The following is a 22,259-nucleotide window of genomic DNA, read 5'->3' as shown; positions in this document are numbered from 1 at the left end:
CTCGGCATGAGTTCAACATCACATGGACATGCCGACACACAAGGCACATATCTGTGTTTACATTTTGCAACCCTAATTGTTAACATGTCACATTGACCAACACACTTATCTATCAGCGTGACTGATCGACATTGTCGGTTTGTCAATGTGACTGCCATAATATTTACATGTATATAATTATACTGTATCTATCTATAATTTGGTCAATGTAATAATATGCTGACTTGGCATACATGCATTAGTAATGTAGATACTTTTTAGTTTGTAAAGCGTGGTACGCAGATCACAAGAAAGTAAAAATTCCATATAAAAAACGCTCAAGAAATGCTCAAGAAAATTCCTTGTGGTAAATTTTCTTGAAGTAGTACGCAGTTTAAAAGAAATTTAGTACGATACTTTACTACTATTTTTCCATTAAATTTACATACTTCAACACCGGTTTCCGCAAGAAATATGTCAAGCGCCATATATTTCTTGAAGAAAAAAAGGTAAACAACTGGAAATAAATATTGCTGCAGCACCAAAACGCAAAAAGCGCGTATTAAATTTCACGGCGGAGGAGAAACGGGCTCTGATAAGGGAAGTGAAAGAGTGGCCCAGGATATGGGATACTTCTGATCCATTGCATTGCAACAAAAATGCAGTGGATCAGGCCTGGGTCCACTTAAGTAGCTCCCTTGGGAAAGAAGGTATGTTAATAAAACTTTTTGTATGTATATTTGTGGCAATTGTTTACTTTAGCTCACAACTGCTAAAACTCGTCCAAAAATATCGGGAGAGGAGTACAAAGACACGCTTTGCACCCAGGATCACGAATCCGAAGGCGGAAATTCAAAATTTTATTTCGTTTCGGAGATATTTGGGTAATAGTCTAGTTGAGGGGTCGACTGCTAATACGCGTCAAAAAATATCGAGAGAAGTGTCAAAAGACGCGTATTAATCAGAACAATAATCCGAAGGCGGAAAAGAAAAATTTTGTCTCTGTCCGGAGATATTTGCAGTTGAAGTTGGTGATTTTCATGTGGTTTTTGTTGTGTTAGTGCCCCCAAAAAAAATTGTGCATCACCGTGGCGGTAGCCACGGTTATACCACATACTCGGACTTGGCATGGCGTAGCCCAGGGTTATTTTTTATAAGCGCGGCCGAAGGCCGCCAACGCAGAAAGGTGTTCTGCGCAAAAATACTATGGATCCCACCCCCGGTTTCGGAGGTACCCGCGAGTCTTTTTTCGGTTTTTCGTTAATATCTTTTGAACGAGTTGAAATTTTTATTTTCCGCCTTCGGATTATTAATACTGATGTCAAGACGCGTCGTAGCGTATTAGCAGTCGACCCCTCAACTAGACTATTACCGATATTTGCAAACAAAATTGAAAATTTTCATGTGGTTGTTATTTTGATGATTTTGTGGTACCCACCAGAAAAACTGTCGGTAAAAGTGTGTTGCTCGGATATAGTTTTGGTCTCCAAACCGGTGTTGGACCCACCCAGGGTAATTTTTTATAAGAGTGGCCGAAGGCCGCCAATGCAGAAAGGTGTTCTGCGCAAGAAAACTATGGATCCCACCCTCGGTTTCGGAGCGCTCCGGGGCCATTTTTCGGTTTTCTGGAAATAACTTTTGACAGAAATAAAATTTTGAGTTTCCGCTCTCGGAGTCGTGGTCCTGGGATCAAAACTCGTCTTTTGACACCTCTCCCGAATGGTCGGGTTTTTGCAGTTGTGAGCTAAAGTAAACAATTACCATATTTGTGTATTTTAATTGGTAATTATTTACTTTAGCTCAAAACTGTTAAACCACGTCCAAAAATATATGTAGGAGTGTCAAAAGACGCGTTTTGTCTTTTATAAATAGGTATTTGCAAGCAAAGTTGGAAATTTTCTGTTCGTGTACGCACAAGTATTGCGTGTTCCGAAAACTGCAAGTGTGTTATTGGTACGGAAGTCAAAACGTATCTTTATATACCTCTCGCGAGATTTTTGGACATGTTTTAACAATTGTGAGCAAATGCAAAGTATCACATTTAATTGCATGTGTTATTTACATTAGTGATTGAAAGCAAAGACGCGTGGACCAGCCTTCGGGAAAGCTATCGCTACCACGCCAGAGCATCCAAGCGGCAAAAGAGTGGCAGTAGCGGCGGAGCTGCGTTGGATGCGGCTATATTGGGAGTTTGCCGGGGAAATGGCATTCTTGCCAAACGTTTCACAAAAACGAAGGTAATTTTGCAATCCACTTTTAACTAACTTCCCGATGACCTTCTCCCCCTCCCCACATTTTGTTTGTGTTGGGGATTGACCTCATATAACTCCTTACTGAATTTCAATGTTCTAGCATGAATATATTCAGAGTTATGTAGTACTAAATATTCATTTTGCATGGGAGGTGCCACGCCCCTTTTATATATCGATATTATTTTTAGCCTATGACCATCCTTGGAAGGTTTCTAGTGGGTTGTGCAAATTTGGTTGTGATCGGTCGATACGTTTAGGATGCAACTCGATCTATACCTACATACATACATACATAATTTGATTTTTATATATATAGATAGATGTGTAAGTTAGAAGTACCTCATAAGTTTCCCCGAAATTTCAGAATTTTTTTTGTCGAGTGTTGAGTATGTATTTTTTCCATATGTTTTGATTGAAAAATCACTTTTGTGCATGAGTTGTATGGAAGAAAACAAGGCTGTACAACGAAATAAACAAATATTTTTTTTTCGACAACGAAGTCAAAAAAATTTTTTTTAAATTCGTTATGTTGGCATCAGAAACAAAATCAAAAACTTAGAATTTTTTAGTAATTTTTTGAGCGTTTTTTGTATGGAAAAACATACTCAAACTCTAAAAATCAATTTTTTTTTACTTTTATATCAACGAAATGAAACTTTTGAATATCGAATAAAAAACGAAATATTTTTAATTTTTTTTAAAGAAAATAACCAACACTGTCTACAAAAAAGTTCTGAAAATTCGGCAAAACTTCTGAGAAACTTCTAACTTGGACATTACAAAACTGCATATTCGAAAAATTTTTGGAAATTCGGATAAAAAAATTCAAGTTTTGATAAAAAAAGTTTTTGAAGTTTGATCCATTGTCATGAATTCTGTGTGTATACTTCAAAAAATGTTAACATTGTACATGTACCCCCTTGCAGGACATTTACATCTTCATCGAATTTCAGTGAGGAATCAAGCCAATCTCCCTTAGATCCCTCAGAGGACTTGAACAGCACGCAAATTAGTGACAACGATTCCCAATACGACTATGTGAGTATGGGTGCAGATGGTAATATCGACAGCAGTATTGCGCATTTGCACCAGCATCACATTCTGCGTTGATGTCTGGCAATATGCGCAACAGCATGACGTTCTATAAATAATAAATAAATAAAATATATAAATAGACCTATCATTTTGTATTTACAGAATCCAAAGCGTTCGAAACCGTATACGTTATCTCAAAGTCCAGATGAGAAGTGGGGGCGCTTCAATAGAATTTTAAAAAGCAAGAGGAGTTTTTGGAGGATCGTAAGAAATCCCCATACGCCCAGGCATTATCGACTTTTGACTGGCTGCTAAATAAGCTGCCACGTTCTGTCGGAGATGATATGTGTCTTCACATAAACAGTATCCTTCTACAGAAAATCGTGGAACACAAATCCAGCCAGACCACAGAAGAAATTGGTCTGTACGTCAGTGCACCACCTGTGATCACATATCGTCCTCATGAAAAATTGTTATAAATTATATTTAAGTAAGCAGGCTAGACCGCGCCGTCGAAATTATGATTCCTTATGTTGGTACGAACAAAAAATTGGTCTACAACATACACTCATTGCCAAATTAATAGGTACATAATTGATCGGTCAACTACACCTTTCAGAATAGTTAATTGAATTTCAAAATTTGTCATTTGGATTAAGACTAGTTATCTGGATTTCAGAATATGTTAATTTGATTTCAAAATAGGTAATTGGAATTCAGAATGTGTGAATTGGATTTCAGAAATCGTCAAGTGGATTTCAGAAAATACCTTTTGAACCATTTTATATTTAAATGAATTTATGAAATGCCTTGAACTTACAAATTATTTTCCAACTTTGCGTAATCAATTGTTTGATATCTGAAATCCAATTGATGCCTTCCGAAATTGAATTGTCTATTTTTGAAATCCACTTCACACATTCTGAATTTCAATTGCCTATTCTGAAATCCAATTACCTATTCTGAAATTCAGTTGACGTTTTCTGAATTCAAAATGGAAAAGATTTAGATTTGCGAATGATTCCTTCTAAGTTTTTAATTTTTTTTATAACATTAAATTTTTGGTTCGTACGAACATGAGGAACTATAATTTCGACGGCACGGTATAAATTGCCAAATCGCCTCAGCTTAATACAGGCCCTTATTGAAAGTATACATTTAATGAATTTAATAAGCTCTTAAAGCGTCCAAATATTGAAGTCTATTAGCAAACTCTTTTGTTCATATTACCCAATATATTATTAGATAAAAAGAAATGTTATTTTATGTTTGTTATAAATTATACCCTTTATTCATAAAAAAAATAAAATAGGTTTATTAAGCTCTTATAATTGGAAATTTGTATGGAAATGTCATTTTAAAAATCTTTATAAACCCTCATGATTTTTTATGTATAAGGGGGTATATTTATTTAATCCCATTATTCATATAAAATATTGAAGGTTTATAAAGCATTTTAAAATGACATTTCCATACAAATTTCCAATTATAAGAGCTTAATAAACCTATTTTATTTTTTTATGGATAAGAGGGGAAGTTTATAGGCGCTTATTGAAAGCATGCCTTTATTATTATTTATTGTATTGTATTATTAATGAGCTCTCCAAGGGTAAATATTGAAGTCTGTTGGTGAAATTTATGATATATAGTGTGCGACATAAATAAAGCACCGAAATTCCTTTCAGAACATCTACATAGCTCAACAAAAGTCAAATTATAAGTTCTAGGATGTTAAGTCTCGTTTATTAAGGAAGAACATATACTCAATATAATATATAAATGTTTAGTATATCGACGGCTGAGTGGAAGATCACCCTGTTTCAAAACATTTAAAAAAAAAATGCCCTTTCTCAGAAATTGTTTCAAGAACGCCTTAACTTAGAATTTTTTCCTAAAACGCCCTATTTTATAACTTAGTTCCAAAACGCTGTATCTTAGAATGAGTTTACAAAAGGTCATATTTGAACGAAAACTAAATACACTTGCAGCTGAGATAGGGCGTTTCTGAAACTCATTCTGAGATAGGACGTTCTTGAACCAAGTTTTGAAATAGGACTTTTTTGAAGCAAGTTCTAATTTAAGGCGCTCGTGAAACAATTTCTGAGAAAGGGAATTTTCGAAAAATGTTTTGAAATACGGTGATGTTCCACTCAGCCGTCGATGTGGTCTTCACAAATAAAAGCAAAATATTGGGGCATATTCATAGTCAGAATTAAGTGGGTACTTAAAGTTAGTTGTAGCTTTTTGACAAAACTTCCAATGGGCTATCTGTCAAAAAAGTTGCAACTAATTTAGAGTATACGCCCCATTGAATTAAGAACTTGCATTTAAGATTTTACTTAACCAAAAGCAACAGAGACTTCGGTGCTTTAGTTTTGGCGCACACTGTTCATATCGTCACTTGATTGCCAGAAGCGTGAGTGTGCCATTTTTTAAACTTTGATCTAATCAGGTCATTAGATGAACCATTAAATATTCTATATTGTATCAAAATCTCGATTAAAATGCATCACAGGAAGGCTGTATAATTTGCATAACAAAAAGGCACTCTAATTTGCAAAATATAGCTAAATCTATAATAGAAGCCACCTAAACCAATGTTGCAAAAGTTACAAAGAGTTAATCAAACTTTGAAAAACGGACATCAAAATTTGCATCTTTTTTGGCAGAGAGTCTAGCAAATTTTTGAGTACGCAGTTTTGTAGCCCAATCAATTTCAGAATAATGGTGTAAATGCTAGAACGACTGAAAAGTTTATCTGAATTTTCAGAATTTTTTTTGTAGAGGCTGTTGAGAAATTTCTTCCATACAACGCATGAGAAAAATTTTCTTTTGTATGCAAATTCAGATAAACTTTTTAGTCGTTCTAGCATTTACATTATTATTTTTAAATGGATTGGACTACAAAGCTGCGTACTCAAAAATTTGCTAGACCCTCTGCCAAAAAAGGTGCAAACTTTGATGTCCGTTTTTCAAAGTTTGATTAACTCTCTGTAACTTTTGCAACTTTTGTTTAGGTGGCTTCTAGATTTCGGAGCCACTGTTTGTATGTATATTTATTTTTAGTTTTTAATGTTTCTTTGTATATACATACATTGTCTGAAAGTGAAATTTATAGACTGAATAAAAGCCTTCAATTACAATTCTATATTTAATTTTGCGATTTTATATTTTTTGTATGACTTTGGGTCCATTAAAGGAAAGTACAGCGTCCAAAACCATTTTAGAAAATAAATCTTTTTGTTGATGAATAAGTTTGGAGGACATTGCTGTGGCAGCGCCTTTTTCCAATAAAGCACGTTATTATTCCTTTGATTGGCGCCTCTACATGTACAGCCATGTCATATTTTGGCATAATTGTAATGCTTTACGTATAGCTTTAATGATCATATGTGCATGCAGGCCTTCCTCAACATATGGCTTAACTTGTTTTAAGATTTCACCTGCTTAAAGTACTACTGAAGTGGTGCCATCGCTGACCTGATAAGAGAAACATTTTTATTCTACACATTCTAATATAACAAAAAACTTACCTCAGCATCTTGAGATTTGGCGATGTCGACTAGAGTTTTACGGCTGGATGCACAATATGCAGTAGTTTCATACTGCTTGCCCCATCATTTGAAATTGTGGCCTTACCACTGGAATCAACAATATGCTTGTCCATACTGCGTGGACCCAATGTAGTGCGTATAGCGTCCACAATTGATTGCGAGGCATTGATGTTGGATATGAGTTGAGGTTTACCTTGAGAGCTATCGGTACCCAAACATTTTTTACACAAAAACTCATACGTACCCAATACAAGTTCAGGACATTCATATTTATCGACACGCTGTCCGGTGTGGCCCAAATGTTGGAAATATTCAGTTGGCACTGTTGAGAAAAAATATGGATCAATGAACACAAGCAAAATTTACAGATTTTTTTACCATCTGTTGTTACTTTACACACAAGACTTTGGAAACGACGACCAGAATCTACAAATTGTATATATGAGCCTTGCAAAGATTACATCTAATTGCACCCAATTCACCAAAATTTATAATGGGTGGCTCATATTCACCCTCAACCGTGCGTGCCATTGGTGAGACGGTAAGTGTAATGGACAAAGCTGTTGTTTTTAATAAATCAGCTGTTGCAGGTATGCAATACAAAGACGACCTGCAAAGAAGAAAGATCAATGAATTGCCAAACAAAACATTAATTTCGATTATCGATACCTAACGTAACGTGGCGAGGAGTACCCTAATTTTCTACCACATATTTTGTGGTCACCAATGGTGGTAATAAACCCTGTTCATTAGTAATAAAAGCACCACCAGCGCTATTTTGATTTTCAATGATAACGCTTATCGGATTTGGCATCTGATCGGGATCTAAACGGCGTTGGGCTTGATCATACTGTTGCGGCTGTTGATATTTACCAGTAACAGTTGCAGGTGGTTGCTAAAGAAAATAACACAAAAATAATCATCAGCAAATTTGTAAATTATTAGTTGTATTAGCATACATTATAACCAGAACGTCCGGACGTGTCCGGGTATTGAGGGTTGACCCGGCTTGGGTGGTTGACTGAGCATTGGCGTCTGTCCAGGTTGTGTTGGTGGCATCATTTGACCCATGTAACCACGTGGTGCACCTGGTTGTTGTAGAGGATAACCTGGATTTTGAGGTTGTGGTGGATAGCCCGGATTTTGTGGCATTGGCAGATAGCCATCCTGGGGAGGTTGTTGCTGCTGTTATCGTGGCATTGCATAACCCGGTTGCTGTTGTGGTATATACCTTGGCATAACTGGATGTGGTGTCATTGCCCCACCTGATCCAGTAGATGCGGGCGGCATACCTGGAGGACGTTGTTGCTCATGGCCACCAAATGACTGGCGCATAGGGTGTTGAGGTGGCATTTGACCGGATTTTGACTGCATTAGACCAGGCTGTCGTGGCATTGGACCCAGTTGCGGTGGCATTTGCTGTTCATCTGTTTGCTGGTATGGAGATTTAACACTGCCAGCAATTGATGTTGGTGGTGTAGCTGACCAATTTGAGGACCACTCTAGAAAAATAACAGCATTTATTAGACAGAAAATTATCAAAAATATATGTTTGCGAATACTTTCCCTAATAAGGAAGTGACATTCTTTATATTTCTTTTGTTTATGTGCTCTTCTTCTTGCTTGTTTCACTATTCACCGTAGATTTTTAAACGTCAAAATTACTTCCATACTACTATTTTTCACGCAAGAAAAAAGGCAAAATTTTTCTTGAGCAATTACTTGTGATCTGCGTACCAAGCTTAAGCTGTAACGTAGCGTAAAATAACATAACCCCCCTGTACTTCTTCTTCCCACCTACGCCTGAGCCCCCCTGTACTTCTTTATAGCATAGCCAACAACCCCACTACAGATGGCTGGCGGAAACAATACAACCATCATAGGATGTAGAATTAAAACTGAAACATCCTATAGTCTTATAAAGGACTATAAGGTGTTTCAGTTTTAATTCTTCATCCTATGATGGTTGTATTGTTTCCGCCCGCCATCTGTTGTGGGGTTGTTGGCTATGCTATAAAGAAGTACAAGGGGGCTCAAAACTGAAACACCTTATAGTCGTTTATATATATATATATATATATATATATATATATATAAACGACTATAAGGTGTTTCAGTTTTAATTCTTTATCCTATGATGGTCGTATTGTTTCCGCCCGCCATCTGTAGTGGGGTTGTTGGCTATGCTATAAAGAAGTACATGGGGGCTCAAAACTGAAACACCTTATAGTCGTTTATATATATATATATATAAACGACTATAAGGTGTGTCAGTTTTAATTCTTTATCCTATGATGGTCGTATTGTTTCCGCCCGCCATCTGTAGTGGGGTTGTTGGCTATTCTATAAAGAAGTACAAGGGGGCTCAAAACTGAAACACCTTATAGTCGTATATATATATATATATATATATATAAACGACTATAAGGTGTTTCAATTTTAATTCTTTATCCTATGATGGTCGTATTGTTTCCGCCCGCCATCTGTAGTGGGGTTGTTGGCTATGCTATGAAGAAGTACAAGGGGGCTCAGGCGTAGGTGGGAAGAAGAACAGGGGGGTTATGATATTGTACGCTACGTTACAACTTACAAACTAAAAAGTATCTACATTACTAATGCATGTATGCCAAGTCAGCATATTATTACATTGACCAAGGTGTTTCAAGTTTAATTCTTTATTGTATGAGTCGTTTACCGCTCTATATTAATTATTTAACCACTATATGGTAAACGGCCATACGCGACCAACAACTGATGGCAGGCCAATGGTGTGTTTGGTCAGCAAAATCACCGCACGTGACAATCACAATAGTGGTGTATTTATTTCTCAAGCTGTTTGCGGCACAACCCGTATAAAAACTGCGAATTTGCATTTTGCAATTCAGTCCTCGCAGGTGAGCCAGCGGAAGTGGATGTGAGTGGAAGGGGCGCCGTCATGGCGCGGGTCACCCTTCACTTAGGTAAGGACGACGGGGAGGATGCCTTCGTGCTACTTTGCCCCCCGCGCCCTCCTAGGTGTTGAGCGGCCCGACTCCTTCATGGCCATTTAACGCCTTCCCATCAGTGCTAGCTTCGGTTGGCTGAGTGGAGGGGGCGCTGTCATGGCGCGGGTCACCCTGCTCTTAGGTAAGGACGACGGGGAGAATGCCTTTGTGCTACTTTGCCCCCCGTGCCGTCCTAGGTGTTGAGCGGCCCGCCGCCTTAATGACCATATAACCCTCCCCCTCAGTCCTAGCTTCGGCTGGCTGAGTGGCAGGGGTGTCGTCATGGCGCGGGTCACCCTTCACTTGTGTAAGGACGACGGGGAGGATGCCTTTGTGCTAATTTTCCCCCCGCGCCGTCCTAGGTGTTGAGCGGCCCGACGCCTGCATGACCATTCGACCACTTCCCCTCAGTTCTGGCTTCGGCCGTGAACCGATGCGTGTGCTAAAGGGGCTACCGCTGTTCCGTTAAGGTGTACTCCCCCCCTTAGACAAAATCCACCTCATAAATGGCGCCCGAGCAGGACCCTCCTCCGCATCTGACCGTGGAAACCCAAATACAACAACCAGCAACACTGTGGGGCGGGTTCGACGAACACACCGCCAGAAATAAAAAATACACCGGCCCCCAAAGGTACGATACTGAATACCGACTCACTCAATTGGATCTACTTACTGAAAAGGGAGAGGTTGATAGAGGAGTGCAAGAAGCATAAGATTAACGTGGAGGGCTAAACCGTAGGCGATTTGCGCCGCGCACTGAGCACGTACATACGTACAAACAAAACGCACGAGGAAATCAAGCGAAGACCTACTGAAGGAGTTGGAGACGAAAGTAGAAGAGTACGAAGGGAAACCAGCTACGTTCGATGAGCTCTTGGAAGTAACGGAGGAATATAGAGCTGCTAAAAAGCGAGGAAGCGAAAAGGGGCAAAGTGGTGGTCCACAGCCTGTATCATCTTCAAACGGAGTACGATAGCATGGAGTGTTGCTGGCGCTGCAAGGAGCGCGGACACCGCCGCTTCCACTTCAGGGGCCGCTGGAGAATGTTCTGCCCCAGGTGTGGACAAGACAACATCCTCTCCAGGGACTGCCTATGTCGTTCGACCAACCAATACACCGACAACAACACCTCCAGGATGCCGTCAAACTATGTGAGAGGAAGCCTCCAAGCATTGTTTGTTCAGACACAGAAGCCAATGGAACCACCAGCCTGCGAGCCCGCTGCCGAAATGCAGGTAGATGACCGTTTCTACATACCGATAACCGTCGAGGGCATCAGCGTGCGCGCGCTAGTAGACACCGGCGCCACCCTCTCATACGTCGATGGGTCAATACGAAACCACCTGGAGAGGAACAACATCAAACCACATCTTAACAGGCGGAGCGTCCAATTGGCAGACCAGACGTATGTCTATAGCTCGAATTCCTACCCAGCAAGGATTACGTACCCGAGCGGATGATCTTAGGAGTTGACTTTCTACGGGAAAGATGGCCAGCCGTTAGAAGTCACCTTGACCAGAAGATCAGCCGAGCTAGACACACTATGTGCAATGACCAGCCGGGAACACGTGAACAATGGCCAAAATTTATTTATTTTATTTATTTATTTAAGTCTACAATACCAAATACTTTACAGACTAGAACAATATATTTTGATAAATCCCAAACATGGAAGTAAATATTATTTAGAATAATACAAAAACACAAGTTTTTTTACTAACAAATTGCATTAAGTGTTTTTACAAAGTTTGATTTTCAGGAAGCAAAGTCAACATGATTGAAAATAAAGCATTCATTTCACGCAATGCCCGAGCAATAGGCGCCATACTCGCATATTTTGTTTTAAAATTTTCTAAATAGAAGGGGAACATTTTACGCAGATTTCTTCGCGGAACATTAAAACTAATACGCTCAATTAAAAATTGGACAATCAATTACGCCATTAATAACGTTAAACACGAATCCAAGTGAAATAACTTTCCGTCGCTTTTCAAAGAATCCAAATTTATTAGCATACTTCGAGCATCATACGAGGGAGCTGGATCCTCGAACCGAAGGGGACGTAATGCGTGTCTCAGAAAAACTTTTTGCACCCGCTCGATACTATTGATCGAAAGCTGATCATATGGTCGCCAAATAAAGACTGCATACTCCAAGTGTAACCGGACAAGCGACGTAAAGAGTTGTTTATGGGTGTAAAGGTCGGCAAATTCATACGAGTTGCGACGAATGAAACCCAAAATAGAATATGATTTCGAAATTATACCATTTAAATGACTGTTGAAATTAAACTTTGCATCAAACACAACTCCTAAATCCTTAAATTCTGTAACGGATTGCAGTACACCAGTACCAATAATATACGATGTACTCAGATTGGACTAACGCTTGGAAAAAGATAAATGGAAACATTTTTTAATATTAAAGAGAGCCGCGATTTCACACACCATCTATAAAGATTCTCGAGATCCTTCTGTAGGTTCAAAGCGTCGACTAAGTTTCTAACATTACAAACAATTTTTAAATTGTCAGCATAAAGCAAAACCTCTGCATGTAAGAAACAATCACTTATGTCGTTAATAAATGGTATAAATAGGAGTGGTCCTAAAATACTACCTTGGGGGACCCCTGAAGAGGCAACAAATTGGTTAGAAGACACACCATCAATCGTAACTACGCAGCATCTATTCATTAAATATGAATTGATCCACAATAAGAAATATGAGTGAAGTCCTATGCAGGCCAATTAACTAAGTAAAATTTTTTGGGAGACTTTATCGAAAGCCTTAGAAAAATCTATATAAATACAGTCAACTTGGAGTCCAGAAGAAAATGAAGAAGTGCAGAATTCACTGAACAAACTAAATTAGAAATTGTTGACCGACCTGACACAAATCCATGTTGATTTGGGTTAATCAAAGTCTTAACAGCAAAGTACAACATCACTTTTACTACCATTTTTGAAAAACGGCGTTATGGAAGTCAGTTTCTAATCATTTAGGAATGTACCTGCGGATAGGGACTTATTAAAAATGATCACGAGTGGACTAACTAATGCTGAACAACTTTTAAATAAAATAGCTTAGAAACCATCGACATCTGTCCAAGAAGAAGGCCTAAGGTATGCTAAACAATCAATAACATCCTTTGAAGAAATCTCCAAGTTCTCAAAGTTTAAGAATTCGGAGCAGGATACTTTTTCAGCGCACCACCAGAAGCGATTGAGCAAAACCGTTGGACCAATTCCCGCAGTTGAACATTCGGTCATCATTAAGCCTACCCGACCGCTGAAGCAACGCTTCTACCCCTGTTACCCGGCTATACAAATTTTCAACTTCGATGAAGAGTACCGAAAAAGAGCGCCGAACGCGATATGCAATGCGCTCTCCCGCCGCCCATTACAAAAAACCGAACCAGACATATTTTACACAATAGAAAGCGACAGAGAAAAGCCCGGTGAGATTATTGGCAACCATGCAATATCCGCAGCCATGGGAAATAGTAACCGCCGACTTCGTGCCACCACTACCACGTTCCAAGCAAAGAAGAATTTTCCTCCTCGCCATGATCTACAAATTCGACAAGTGGGTGGAGTTAATCCCGGCGCGCCAAGCTACAACGGCAGGCATGCTCAAAGCGCTACAAGAAAAGGTCATATACCAACTTGGTTGTCCGAAACCCTTCTTCACTGACAATGGGAAGCAGTTCGACGGAAAAGCTTTAGCACTGTTCCTGAGCGACCACCTCACATGGGATTAGCAGATTCCACCAATGGCATTTGCAGTAAAGCATCTTCAACAGACATAAACTTCGGCGAAATAAAGCGACGTCAATTTTTTATTACGGTTCAATAATTTGGAATCCAAATTACCGGTGCATATAGATCGAATTGCATCAGTTCGGAAACAGTTCTTACTTTTCGCGTTAAGGAACTTTCATTGGGATCCTTGGTATAATCTGCCTCCATATACATATCGTCTTAAACTTATTAATCTTTCCACCCTTGCTAGTCGAAGAGAAATGCTTGAACTATTTTTGTTATCAAATTACTTAACGGTTTGGTTTCTAGCCCATTTCTCCTGAGCAAAGTGAACTTCAACGTTCCCTCCCTGCCATAAAGATTTTTCAAACCTCTTTTTCTGAAGCAGTGTACAACGAATTTTGAATTAAATGAGCCTTTCCGCTGTTTTTGTCGGAATTATAACTCTCACTTCACATTTGATATTTCAGACCCGTGGTGTAGTTGTAGCGTTCTCCGGGCAAAGTAACTCCGAGTGTATTTCCGCCATGAAAAAGCTTCTGTGAAAATTAATCTGCCTTGCATATCCTTTTCGTAGTTGGCATTAAACATGTGGCCCCGTCCCGGCAATTTGTATGGAAAATTAAAAGGAGCGCGACGCAAATTGGAAGCGAAGCTCGGCCTAAATATCCTCGGAGGTAAATCGCGCCAAGATTTTTTTATAATCGCCAGAGCCATCACGTAGAATACGCATCTAGATGCTATGTTAAAAAAAGCAATACGAGCTTTCTTCGCCCCCACTCGACTGTATGGCTAAACATGGGGGCTATCTGCCAAAATAGTATATTGGGCATTTAATACTTTTGTGAAGTTAATAGTGACTTATGCTTCTTTAGTTTGGTGGCTGAAGACCACGCAAAGAACAGGAATAAGTAAACTAAGCAAACTGCATCGACTAATTTGTATTGGCATAACGGGTGTGATGAGAACGTCCCCTGCTGATGCACTTAGTGCTTCAGTGGGAATACCTCCCTTCCCCATTATAATACAGAAAGAGGCAACACTTTCTGCACTAAGACTTCAAAGTATATCTGAGCTAAACAGCGGAAACATGACAGGGCATATGAAAGAAATAAGAAAATTTATAGGAAATCTCGATGCGACTACGTGATGCAATCCCAGAATCTCATAGAATTTTAAGGTGTCCTCTGTGGACAGAACTCTTTTCTAACGGGTTATCCATATTGGGACCTGACTAAGGGAAAACGGGAGCTGGCATCGAATGATACCCCACTATATTTCCCGAAGGACTCCATGCAATAAAGGTTTTTTGTGGAGAATACCTCGAAGATGGTCATTCTCGAGGAATATCCTCATTATGTCAGATAGTCAGTCACCCTTACGTGCCTTACGTGCCCCACTATATTTCCCGAAGAACTCCATGCAATAAAGGTTTTCTGTGGAGAATGTCTGAAGATGGTCATTCTCGAGGAATATCCTCATTATGCCAGATAGCCAGTCACCCTTACGTGCCTTACAATATTACACAATTACTTCTCAGCATGAATGCATTGGAGTCCTAAATTATCTGGTAGCCAAAAACAAGGTTCTGTTAGGATGGGTTCTCGGGAATCAGGACCATGAAGGTAATGAACAGGCAGATTTTCAAAACGAGAAGGGTGGTATAGTAGCTTTCTAAGGTCCAGCGCCCTTCTGTGGACTCCCAAAGCACACACTAGGGTAACCATAAGCAACTGGGAAACAAAGAAGTTCAGGCAAGACTGGATTGAATGCCAACGGCAAAGAAAGGCTAAGTTGTTCAAACTTCCAGCAACGAGAATATAAGCCAAACTCATTAATTTAAGCAGAGAGGACCTACGAACTCTAAGTACTATAAGAGACGCTGTAGTCTACGACATCACCTAAGTAAATTTAATCTATTCGATGTACACATTTTTCTTCCATCTGTCGTGTTGGTTTACTGGAGGATGAGAATCCAATCAAGAAAAATCAATAGATCTAAATAGAGGTCGTAGTGAAAGGGCTAATAGTTATAATAACAAGTAAGAAAGTCTAAGTTCGGGTGAAACCGAACATTACATACCCAGCTGTGCACTTGAAACGCTGTTGATACCAAATTTCGTTAGGATTGGGAGATTTTTGTTCGACATATGGCATTAAAACTATTTTGGAAAGAGTAACAAAGAAAGGAACGGGACACGCCCATTTTCAAAATTTGTTTAAGTTTTGTTCTCAGCTCAACCATAACACTATTTAGGTGGAATATCAGTTAAATATAGTTAAATACCATAGAGTTATTACAAACTTTGTTAAGGTTAGACCTTTAGGAAAAGTGGGCGTGGTCTTTAGCCGATTTTGATTACCTTCACTCAGTCTATATAATTTGGTAAGGATAGTGTCTCTGCCAAATTTCAATGTAATATCTTTAACGGCTTGTTAAACTTCAAAATTTTCTTCTTATAAATGTGGAATTCTAAATTTTTTTGGAATTTATGTTTTGTGTCATAAACCCAATCCACTTACCAAATTTCATAAGCTTAGCGGTATTCGTTTTTGAATTATACCATTTTTTCCATTTTTCGTGACGTGGTTATCGTCCGATTTCGCTCATTTTTAATACCAATCTATTCTGGTCCCAGATAAGCCGTATAGTGAAGATATCCCAATATTTACCCAAAGGCCATTGCTTAATAAAATTTTTTTTTGATGCTGATGATCTATCTCGATTCCTTTATACCTGTACAACTAACCATTATCCGAATCCTGATTCATTAACAGCCAAGGCTCTGGCGCCTCCGACCTCCTCATGGATCTAAGGGGTGGGAGGGCGTTATGGCTAGAAGTTCGCATGTGGTCCTAACAAATCGTTCCCAAGTTGGTCGGGCTTGGTACCGGAACGTACTTGATCTGCATCCGGCAAAGGACCATCAACATCGATAACACTCCCCAAGGCCTTCGGGGAGTGTCCTTGTCGCTACAACAACAACAACAACATAATGTAGCTGAGGCCGCGTAGGGTCGGAGTGGCGATCTATTGGTGAATATGGCACCTGTTTGTGTTTTTGTAGTGGCAGGAAATAGTTATGCTAAACAATCAATAACACCACGAACCACGATGATGGTGACTGTTGTGAATCAAAGCTGTGCAAATTTTTCTGACATGGTCACTAATTGACCAAAACTGTGTAATCAGTGTTACCCACATCCTATTCCTACTTAGGTAGAGTAAGACATCCCTCAAGATGTGCACCACGACTCTGGGCGAAAAAGGCCCTATGAGTTGGAGTCGATGCATTTCCATGTTTTGTTCTCTTGGGAATTCCTTCCGTGGATCCCTCCCATGTCTAATTGAAGCCCTATATTTCTGCACATTGCAAATACATACAATAAAAGTTTTTTGTGTTATTTGTATGATATTTCAGCATAAAAAACAATTTAGAATGTCCACTCGCACATTAACTGTATTGTGGAACCAACGCCTCTAACACCCTTCTCATTATGGTCCAACCCTGTTGAAACAGTAAGTTTCCTTGGACTACCGTTAGAGGATGTTGATGACAATTTGTGATTGGTCGCACCTATTGGATTGGGCGAAGCACTGCTACAACAACAGCAACATTAATCTGTTGGTTTTGTAAAATTTGTATGGAATTTTAGTTGTAAGGCTTTTTAGTCAGTTATTCAGTAATGTCGAGAAAGACGAATTGCACACATAAGCAGCGCGCTTTCATAGAAAAATTGATTGCTGATGGGAAAACTTATACAGTGCAAGCGACAAATATCATTGGTTGTTCACTAACAATGGTACATAATGCCAGCAATGTCGTAAAGAGTGATTAAATATGCCCTAAAAGTATCTTCAAGCGTTGAGACTGTCCGTTGACGTTTGAGTGAGCACGACCTGGGTGGCCTCAGTCCAAGAAAAGTACCTTTGTCGACTAAAACGCATGAATAAGAGATACTTCGATTTGCTAAAGAACTTTTAATTGGCCTCCGGCCAAATGGCGCAATGTTTATGGTCGGACGAGTCGAAGATTGCCTTGTATGGTGGAAAGGGATCAAATCCGAAGTAAACAAGAACCGTAAAGCATGGAGGTTCCAGTATTATTGTCTGAGCAAGCTTTTCTTGGCTTAGAATCCGACCCATTCATTGGGTTAGGGAAATTATGACTGGAGTTTCATATGTTGATATACTCAAGGATATCATGCTGTCATATGCCAGGTATAAAATGCCACTTGTTTGGATGTTCCAAAGCAGCAAAAAGATGATTTGAGGAAAGCCAGATCAACGTGATGGAATGGCCACCACAGTCACCAGACATAAACCCCATTGAAAATTTGTGGGTTGATTTGAAGAAGGCAATACCAAGGGTCAAGGTCATGCAACTAAATACTAATTTAATTATTAGCCAACACCCAATGTAAAACAAAATATAAAGTTTACCGAATTTGGTGAAGAAAATTCAATATTTGCTCAAGTTATCGTGTTAACGGACGGACAGACGGACGGACATGGCTAAATCAAGTTATTCTGTTTACAATGGACATATGTAATTATTGGCGCGCATTCATAGCCAAAATAAAATAAGTTTTAAATTTACACCCATATGCCGGCTCTGAGTGACTGACAATATATGTGTATAATATAAAAATAAGTCGCTGAATTGTGAAATAAGCGCGAATCTCGAGAACGGTTGGACCGATTTCGCTAATTCTTTTTTTTTAAATATTGTTACGGAGAGAAAAATTCTAAAAATTGCCTAAAAAGTCTAAAAACTCCACTTTTATAGTAAAAAATCATAAAATTTTTCTTTACACAGCTATAAATTCGAAAGGGATGGATCGATTGGAATATTTTTTTTGCAATAAAACTTTGAAATATTTACCTTCGTTCTGCATAAAAAAAATGTAAATCCTTTGTTAAATCAGCAAAATTGTTTAAACAAAGGTATCATGTTTACCAAAAAATGTGTGTGTTCGCTGTCAAATGTGCGCGCAATTGCTTTTGAGTGGTGCATGATGCGACACCAGAGAGCATAGGTAGAATAAGAGACGTCATTTCAATTTTTATTTGTAATGTACCTGATTGGCGGGTATTAGAAAATTGCCTACTACACATTTTTAAGAAGTTTATATTAATATATTGCGATTGTTGGAAAGAGGGTGAATTGCTTAATTAATATGATCCTTTAAAACAATCAAAAATACCTCATGAAAATGTGTAGAAGCAATTTAAATTTGCCCTCAAAAGTATGAAATGACGTCTCTTATATTTAACTTCGGGCGTAGGTTTATAGGTATGTATGGATGTACATATGTATGTATTTTCATTTTATATCAGCTTGACATGTGTATATACATATTTATGCGTGTTGCCAAATTAATGAAACATAAATTGTTAAGATGCATACATCTATTGAAAAATACTATTTCGTTACAAATTATAAACAAAATTTCTATTTTTTGGTATATTTGTATGTATGTATATGCTAATGTCTGTGCACTAAGGAGACTTAATTCTCCAATATATTTTTTACGCTAATTTGTATGTTGATCGTAAAGACAAAATGACTGAGTATTAATTTTTTATATTTTTTCATGACAGCCCCAAATGTGTTTTTTCATGAATTTTCTTATTGAAATTTGTTCGTAATTTGTCTAAGCCGTGCTCATAGCGAATTTATTTTATCATAACGAAAGTGTTATTTTTTAAACAGAAATAAATAGCCCGAACGAAATGATTACAAGTGATCAATATTTTTAAATAAAGTTTAAATTATCGCGTACATTTATCAAAATAGTTGCAAAGGTGTTCAGTGAGCTTTTCTGAAAGGAAAGAAAAGAAAGGGAAGTAAAGAAGAGGAAAGGAAAAGAAAGGAAAGAAAGAAAAGAAACTGAGAAATCGATCGAGTTAGATGAAGATATACAGATAGAGATAGATGGAGCGCAGGAGCAAGGAGAGGGAGGTAGAGCGAAAAGAAGGTTGGGAAATCGGAGGGGGAGAAAGAGACCCAGAAAGAAAGGCAGAGAGAGGAGTGATAAAGGATAGAGAAAATGGGGAGAGAGAGGGAAGGAGAGTACGAATAAAAACTTCTTAAAAGTTATGCAGACAGATAAAAGTTAGGGTTGAACAAAATCTGCCTAGTCTGTTAGTCCATAATATTAAAATGAGTCGCTGCTAAGCGCAAAACTCGAGAACGGATGGACCGATTTATTTCTTTTTTAGAATATTCCTTGAAGTGCCTGTAATTTAGCATAGAGGTAGATCTTTACTTAGATTAGTATTAACGAAACTTTTTTTCCGGAAATTGGAGCAGGGACTCGTTCGATTTGCCTGAAATTTCGTATATACATATGTAGCTCTTTGCCTATTCACGACACTTCGGACCAGGGACCGATATATTCGAACAAGTTCTGTTCATAGTTTGATTTGCTTGAAATTTGTTATATAGGTAACCCTTTGCCTAGATTGGGAATTAAGATTTTTTTTCGGGAAGTTGACCAGGGACCGATCTATTCAAACATATTCTATTAAACATTTGATTTGCCTAAAATTTGGTATATTCGTAGCCCTTTCCTAGATTAGTATTTACGAAACTTTTTTTTTGAGGAAATGGACCAGGGACCGACTGGGAGTGGGACTAGAACTGTAACTAGGATTGTGACTGGGACTGGGACTGGGCCTAGAACTTGGTGGGGGTGAGGTAAGAGTTAAAAACTTCTTAAGAGATATGCAGATAGACCAAGGTTAGGGAAGAACAACGTCTGCGGGGTCTGCTAGCTGTTATAATAAATTCCAGGGTTCCTACTCGCGCTCACTTGTACAGCACAAACATGTACAGGAAATAATTACTCACTGAATTTATTGCTCATGTACATGAGCGTTTGAAATAAAGCTTATGCCCAACTGTGGGTTTTGGTTCGAAATATTTGTATGTGCGGGCGCATGTTCACAAGCGCTATTTGAATAGAGAGAACTCTCCTTTGTTGAAGGTGCTTGCTCCAGGTTATCAATATTCTCCATAGTTGAGCGTAATTAACTACTGCACGTTTCAACGTCTTTTTCTTTAATGATCCCAATATAATTTTATATTTTCTTAACTGACTTGCAACGTGACAGGAGCACACTCGGTAAAACGATCAGATTTCACCTCGCTACCTATAACCCAAACATGACAACCTCATCAACTCACAGTTCACTTTGATACAGTGAGAAAAATATCTTCACAACATACTTGGATTGAAAATAAATTCATTTAATACACAAAGTTATTTCTAACGCAACATAGAAAGGTTTACAATTCATATAAATACGCCGACACGGCCTTCCTGACAATCACACGTCCTCGGGTGTATAATGAAAATAACAACATATAATAATAAAGGTTTTCTAAATTTAACTCTTCTTTTACAATACACCAAAACTAAGCTTCAGAGGTAAGTTTTTCTCGTGACAGGGTTTACAGATATCTAATAAATACGCCAACTACTCTACGCCCTGCACCACTCGCCATGAATTATTTATTATAATTTTTTTTCACTTGAGCTTGCAGTTAATAGATATAGTATAGCCTCAGACCAAAACAACATTGACGTCTCTTTCAACGCCTTGACTGATTTCTCCTTTTTCATTAACGTCTGTTTCAACGTCATTTTCAGCTAATAGGCTCTCATTAGCATTCTCAGTTATGCTTAACTCATTAGGAACTTGCCCCTCTGGGAACTTCCTCAAGTGTTCATGCGAATACTTATATGTTCTTTTACTACTTATAGACTTCAAAATATATCTGTCTCCTTCTAAAACCTCTACCACCAAAAACGGACCTCTGAACTTAGGATCTAGTTTAGTCTGATGTCTTTCCTCATTCTTAAGTAAAACGTAATCTCCAACTTTGTGTGGAATGATTTTGGCCTTAGTTTTGTCAAACGGTTTTTTGTCATAACATGCATTTTTTTGAATATTTTTAAAGTAGCGATATTAACTGAATTTTATCATTTCCAATTAGTTCGGTATTAACAGTAGACGAGTCATAAGAACAAGTATTTGCAATATTCTCTTCAAAAAGATTAAATTTGTTACACGTTATCGTTACTCCAAAACCTTGACTAAGAATTTCACGGCCAACCAAAATATCATATTTTAAATAACTATCAAAAACTACATGAAACAAAATTTCCAGAACAAATTCACTAATTTTTACACACGTCAATTTTTGCAAAGAACTGCATATGGAGGCATTTCCGATGCCTTTTATCACAACTACATTGTTAATTCTATTCCCCGTAGACTTCTTTGATATGGTTTCCTTTAAAAGCGTACACTCAGCACCGGAATCAAAATAAAATTGGAACAACTCACCATCCTGGATCAATACTCCCTTTGGTTCAGCCACATTACAAATAACAACCCTCTTCTCGTAGCTATTGGTACTGTTACTTGAAATCTGACTGCTATTTTTTGAGCACTTCGAAGCAATCTAAAGCAAACCAACGATGTACGACATTTTTCAGTTGACGAGCCACTTGAAAGTTGATTAATTTTAGGTAATAGTTTCCCTCCCTTCCTCTTCGAACGACATTCAGCAATTTTGTGTCCAGCTTTTCCACAATAATGGCATTTGACGTTCGACATTAACTTGCTCTTTTTAATTTCCAGAGGATTATCAAAATAATGTTGTTTCCTTTTCCCAAACGT

The 22,259-nt window shown here is 38.3% G+C and overlaps 1 protein-coding gene and 1 long non-coding RNA gene across 2 annotated transcripts; one reads left to right on the top strand and one right to left on the bottom strand.

Moving 5' to 3' along the window:
• The first annotated feature begins 500 nt into the window (after positions 1-500).
• Positions 501-4,540, top strand: LOC137242477 (uncharacterized). The gene is made up of 4 exons (XR_010950251.1): positions 501-689; positions 2,047-2,216; positions 3,158-3,269; positions 3,429-4,540. It is a non-coding gene; the product is annotated as an uncharacterized lncRNA (long non-coding RNA).
• A 1,630-nt stretch (positions 4,541-6,170) lies between these two features.
• On the bottom strand, positions 6,171-8,399 carry LOC137240372 (protein transport protein Sec24C-like). Its single transcript, XM_067766524.1, has 7 exons — positions 8,383-8,399; positions 7,780-8,322; positions 7,490-7,715; positions 7,303-7,430; positions 7,199-7,246; positions 6,800-7,142; positions 6,171-6,746 (listed from the first exon to the last, which is right to left on the bottom strand). The coding sequence occupies exons 4-6, from the start codon at positions 7,349-7,351 to the stop codon at positions 6,829-6,831; spliced, it is 411 nt and encodes a 136-aa protein (XP_067622625.1). The 5' UTR covers positions 7,352-7,430; positions 7,490-7,715; positions 7,780-8,322; positions 8,383-8,399; the 3' UTR covers positions 6,171-6,746; positions 6,800-6,828.
• Positions 8,400-22,259: the final 13,860 nt, after the last annotated feature.

Source organism: Eurosta solidaginis, chromosome 2 (genome assembly GCF_040869045.1).
Source record: "Eurosta solidaginis isolate ZX-2024a chromosome 2, ASM4086904v1, whole genome shotgun sequence".
Taxonomy (NCBI): Eukaryota; Metazoa; Arthropoda; class Insecta; order Diptera; family Tephritidae; genus Eurosta; species Eurosta solidaginis.
Note: the sequence above shows the minus strand (reverse complement) of the source record. Positions and strands in the feature narration are given on the sequence as shown.